At 44.0% G+C, this 5,154-nt stretch overlaps 2 protein-coding genes across 2 annotated transcripts; both read right to left on the bottom strand.

Annotated features, from left to right (window-relative positions):
• Positions 1 to 1,750: 1,750 nt before the first annotated feature.
• Positions 1,751 to 3,410, bottom strand: CCR75_004754 (uncharacterized protein). Its single transcript, XM_067962840.1, has 2 exons — positions 3,214 to 3,410; positions 1,751 to 3,130 (listed from the first exon to the last, which is right to left on the bottom strand). The coding sequence occupies exons 1-2, from the start codon at positions 3,271 to 3,273 to the stop codon at positions 1,913 to 1,915; spliced, it is 1,278 nt and encodes a 425-aa protein (XP_067818231.1). The 5' UTR covers positions 3,274 to 3,410; the 3' UTR covers positions 1,751 to 1,912.
• Positions 3,411 to 3,512: 102 nt separating this feature from the next.
• CCR75_004755 (uncharacterized protein) lies at positions 3,513 to 5,005 on the bottom strand (the record flags this gene model as incomplete). Its single annotated transcript, XM_067962841.1, has 5 exons — positions 4,754 to 5,005; positions 4,458 to 4,697; positions 4,240 to 4,393; positions 4,095 to 4,136; positions 3,513 to 4,058 (listed from the first exon to the last, which is right to left on the bottom strand). Exons 1-5 carry the CDS (start codon positions 4,936 to 4,938, stop codon positions 3,513 to 3,515), a joined length of 1,167 nt encoding a protein of 388 aa, XP_067818535.1. The 5' UTR covers positions 4,939 to 5,005.
• Positions 5,006 to 5,154: the final 149 nt, after the last annotated feature.

Genomic DNA, 5,154 nt, shown 5'->3' with positions numbered 1-5,154 from the left:
ACCAATTCTGGCTCATGCTCATCACACGTCGAAGTTAACAACGACGCGAGTGATGTCGATGTCGAAGAAATCGACATCGAAGATGAGAATGATCTCATGGCAGTACGCACAAAGCGTACTGAAAAAGATAGTACAAATGAGTCAGCAGAAGTATTTCTGCTAACTCGAGAATCAATTATACGTTTCGTTCAGGATTCCATTGCTAACGCAGTGGACCGACAGATACGGAATGCAGACAAAAATGGAAGAGCAAATGTTCATTCATTTAGAATTAATGATCTATTGCAACTCTCTACAGTTAACCTACCTAAGCGTTTAGTCACTAATGTGGGTAGCAGTAAACTACTACCCAAGTTCATTGGGCCTTTCCGTGTACTGCATCGCAGAGGCAATGCGTACACAATAGAACTGCCTCGTAGAATGCGAACGCATCCTACGTTTTAGTGCCACGACAAATGCGAACGCATCCTACGTTTTACGTTGGTCGGCTCCGCCCGTACCATCAATCAGTACGCAGCTTTTTCCGAAGACGGATCTGACCACCCTTTTCAAGAATCCCTAAAATATTCTTGTAATCGCGAACCAGATTCTCATGTTGAACCTGAAGTTTCTCATGCCGGTTCCGAATATCCTCCAAACTGCGATGAGCTGACGACAGCTCATCGCGAACAGCGTTATTTTTATCGTTCGTACTCCAACATGGAGTGCACTTCGAACGGTCTTCCAACCGCTCGATATGGTGAGCCTGCACCGTCTGCTCAAATGAGCGACGCTTGCCGCGCTCGTGGTCAAGTCCCTCCTCCAAATCATGGAGGAAGTGATCGATTTTGTCGATCCTCGACATTAGATCCGACACACGGTTCGGATGGACGCCTTTTGTTTGTCGACTGCAGAGGCGATAGAGTTGCGCAGAAACTGTAACGGGGCACTACGACTTGTACTGCTTCACTTCGCACTGCTTCAGTTGCTGGTGGTGCCTTACGTCACTTCAAGTACACTAGTACGTGCAGAGGAAGACTTCTCTTTAAGACAACTAGTTTAAAGAGGGTTAAATGAAAATTGTATTAATATAATTAAGTATATTTGTAACGGGGCACTACGACTTGTACTGCTTCAGTACAAGTCCACTTCGCACTGCTTCAGTTGCGAGTGGTGCCTTACGTTATTTCACGTACACTGGTACGTGCAGAGGAAGACTTCTCTTTAAGACAACTAGCTTATTGAGGGGTTAAATGAGAAACTGTATTAATATAATGAAGTTTCTCTTCTATCTATCTGTTAATGCTAACTTAATTATAAACTAATACTAAACATGCAATTGAAATCTTTTCTTTTCCTATCTTATCTGTCTCTCTCTTTTGTTTACATATACAGTTGATTAGTCTGCGGGATAAATAGATATATTGGTCTATATCTATTTATAGATAAGATTTCTGATAATTACTACATAAAGTAATGTTCTCCAAATATTATTTACCTTTTAGATAATATATTAATTAACAAATTTGAGTGTTAACTTCTTGTAACGATACACCCCGTTTCATCACCCCTCCCTTAAACGACAATCACTCTGACTGTCATTGGATGGAGTGGTCGCTATGTGACCACTTAATTTTTAAAACGATGTTGATTGGTCAGATCCATGATTTTGCATTCCATCTCATGAAGGATCAACTCGAGCCGTTACACATTCTGCTAGGTGCGTTCTAGTAGGCCCTTAGACAGGTAGGTAGACATAGCTAAGTCCACGTATTACGTAAGTAGGTATACGCTGAACCAGGTGGTTTTGGGCAGATCGGTTCTGCTTAATGTTGAATTGATGACCTATCTTATTGCACTTTCTAACTTCGTTACTAGGCAACTACACATAATCTGAGAGTTAAAAAAGCCTAAATAAACATTTTGAGCTCTTTTAAAACCCAAATTCGCCAAAGAAGTCAACATTCTTCTGAGATTTCTTCGCTTCATGTACGACGGGGACTGGAGGCGCCACAGCGGAAGCCAAGCCATTTTTATTACTAGCTGTCGATACAGGCAACAAAGACAGTCCGACAAGATCGCAACTGGTCTTGTTAGCTTTACGCGAAGAGAGATGCGTAGTCGGAGAGGCATTTGGTTGTTGTATCGAAGTGTAAGAGCTGATGATGCTGTTTTTGCTGCCATCAATAGGCTGCGAATCCAACCATGACGCACTGTTATAATCACGATTAGAATTTATCGTACTGCTGCGCTCGCTGTCATTACTAGCGGCGAAAAAATCAGGATTTGTGCGAGGAAATGAGCTCATTTCATCCAAATCTCCATGATCATCACGTCCACTTACAGCAGAATGCGCGGATTGAAGTAGCGAAGAGGCGCTGCTAGATAACAAGGACCAACCGGATGTAGCCGATGACTTAACGCTTTCAGATAAGGCTGGGTCATGAATTGCACTCTGCAGGTAAGACCAACCAGACGACACCTTGGTTTTAAGCTCTCGATCCTTTACGATATTAACAGCTGAGCTGGCGGCTGTCGCGACCGTGTTAGTCAAATAGCTTAACGCGCCTGAGAAGTCTCCTAAATTTCCGGATTGCGGCGCACACGTTTCGCCGTTATTTCCAATTCCCTGCATGCCGTTTTCTCCGAACTTGGCGGCCATACGTGCCCGAGCTTCTTCACGCAACTTCATCTGACGAGTAACGTAACCCTGCTCTGACTCCCCCTTTAGCGCCTCCACGCCGCACTTATCGCCTTCAAGAGATACTCCATCGGCGTGCGAACTTGACAAGGTTGTAGAAGCTGGGCAAGGCATGTCGAATTCCCATTTCGGGAGCGGAGACGGAGCACGATTCTCGACAATAGCAGCTAATTGGTGGCGGTATGACTCAGCTTGCGGCGTATTATACTTTTCAGTTATAGAGAGATCGGTTGGGACACCCGCAGAGGAAAACGCGGAGCGAAATGAATCATTGCCACCCTTTAGCATAATAAGCACTTGTTTATCGGTCCAAGAGTCCATCGTGACCGACCGCACGAACGATATATGCACACCTAGACCGCGGTGGCGTCCCGAGCATTCAAGGCACATAAAGGTGCCGTATGAGACCGTCGCCCATTGTGGATACGGGGCATCACAGTCAACACAGCGCTGCAGCGAAAACAGAAACATATGAGAAAACACCTAGTATCTAGATTCTTTGCGATTAAAGCAATGAATATCAGCCGACGTACGTTATTTCCAGGCAGCCGTCGTAGCTCTTGCTGTATCTCAATGGGCATTTGGTGAGCCATTCTCTAAAAAAAGTCAGTTTTGGGGGGATGAAGGCAATCCCAATGTTTAAACTACCAAAGCGACGTTTGTAACTTTTTAACCAACGATAAGAATTCTTACGTAAACGGCGCTTTTGACAAAACCAAAAACATGAAAGAGTATATAGTTGTGATGACATTAAATTGGTTCATATTTGTTACTCAAATTTATTTCATTACGTTCCCGTGCTTGTGCATTTGCAAGACCAATTGCGGGTGCTCTACACCGGCACCTTGAAAGTACATTTGCGAAAGCTAAAATATCTCGTTTTGTTTGAAAGACATTTTTCCGTAGGATGCGGCCGTTTAAGCACCTGTACGAGGAGAAAATTAATTCCAAGGAAACTACTGATGCTTAGTGCCAGATACGTTGCAAAATTTTCGTAGCCACGTCCGCAAATCATGTACCATGAGTCCTCATAATGCAACTGAGTCAGCGGGTAGTTGCACAGGTTAAATTCCGCGTAGAAGTCATGCACACACAAGTACTTTTTGCGATGATATTGCATCCCCACAAGCGAGTAAAATGGCTCGTTTTCCAAACAATTGCCCAGTGGCTGATGATGACCTAAAGACACGATTTTTGTCGGATTGATAAATAGCACCAATAGCACTAACGACAGGTATAACAAGAACGCCATCTGGTTTACAGCATGATCAATGGACGCGTACAGCCAGTCGCTGTCATATGCATCTAAAGTATCCAGCACTTGCTGCACATGAGGATCATCTGAAATCAGCAACGCTTCAAACGCAAGCACTCTTTCCTATTGGAGTCAGCGTTGTGCAATAAACAAAATCACCTCTTTTGCGATCAGCCACCCAAATGAGCAATAAGCTCGATCCTATTATTATGCACAGCACTACCTGTTCACGAAATGCAGGAATATGTGCCAATATTCAATTGTAATTATAACAAAGGCTAATATGATAATATCATCGCTTCACCTGAGCTTCAACACCAATTAAATGGACAGTAACATGATAGCATAGAATTAGGAAGCCCATGGCAAATAATGTAGTCAGAAGTGGCATTAGCAGTATATAGCTCCACTCCGACTTCCAATGCACTTCCTCATAGTATTCGCCCAAAATTAAAGTGCTATAGAGACGTCCAGATCAGCCGTCAAATTTGTAACCGTGTAAATCGTGTCAGCACTTCTTACCTGCGTAAAATGTGATGCACACCCAAAAATGCAATGGCGAAAAAATATGTGTAAAATAGCGCGTGACATGGAACACCAATCAAGCGGACGGCGAGAAGCGGGTCCGTGTCGTGCCAAGTCCACCAAAGGAACTTGGTTCCCAACAATTCAAACGGAAACGCCAACAGTAACATGAGCAATCCCATGGCAAATGGCTGAATAAATGGGTCGATCCGCAGACGCGACGTCGCAACAAACGCCCTGTTCAAGAATGCCATATCAGCAGCTCACCTTAACCTGGCAGTGAATTGACTCACATGTAATAAAGCTGCGCCTGTAGTAGAATTGTATAAAGTGGCATGTGCTGAGGCACAATCATCACCAGCGCTTGGGCATGCCAGCGGTCACTGTTGCAGTAGATCAACTCTACGATGAGTACTTGAAGTATGGCAGAAATAAGCATGGTGGCATTGCGCTTGCCAGATGAATTCGCGTGCAACATAAGCAAGAGAAAACTGAGGTAAGTGGCCCCCTCTACGACTGCAAGCGATACGTTCTCGTTAAGTAGCCCCAGAAGGGCAATGGGCACGACATGTGACGTCGCCGCCATCGGTGCAAATTATGTGCGAAATAGAAATAAAGTTATTTAGTAAAATAATTTTAGGAAACCGGTATAGACACACCCTTTTTGTATGGCCACACCTCAAAATCAATATAT

This window comes from Bremia lactucae, linkage group LG6, assembly GCF_004359215.1.
Source record: "Bremia lactucae strain SF5 linkage group LG6, whole genome shotgun sequence".
Classification (NCBI taxonomy): Eukaryota; Oomycota; class Peronosporomycetes; order Peronosporales; family Peronosporaceae; genus Bremia; species Bremia lactucae.
Note: the sequence above shows the minus strand (reverse complement) of the source record. Positions and strands in the feature narration are given on the sequence as shown.

What these genes read in the sequence shown, in the direction of transcription:
- CCR75_004754 (XM_067962840.1), bottom strand. Translation starts at nt 3,273, where the DNA reads ATGGCTCACCAAATGCCCATTGAGATACAGCAAGAGCTACGACGGCTG. An exon ending in GACGGCTGCCTGGAAATAAC is followed by an intron (nt 3,131 to 3,213) that starts GTACGTCGGCTG and finishes TTTTCGCTGCAG; the next exon opens with CGCTGTGTTGACTGTGATGC.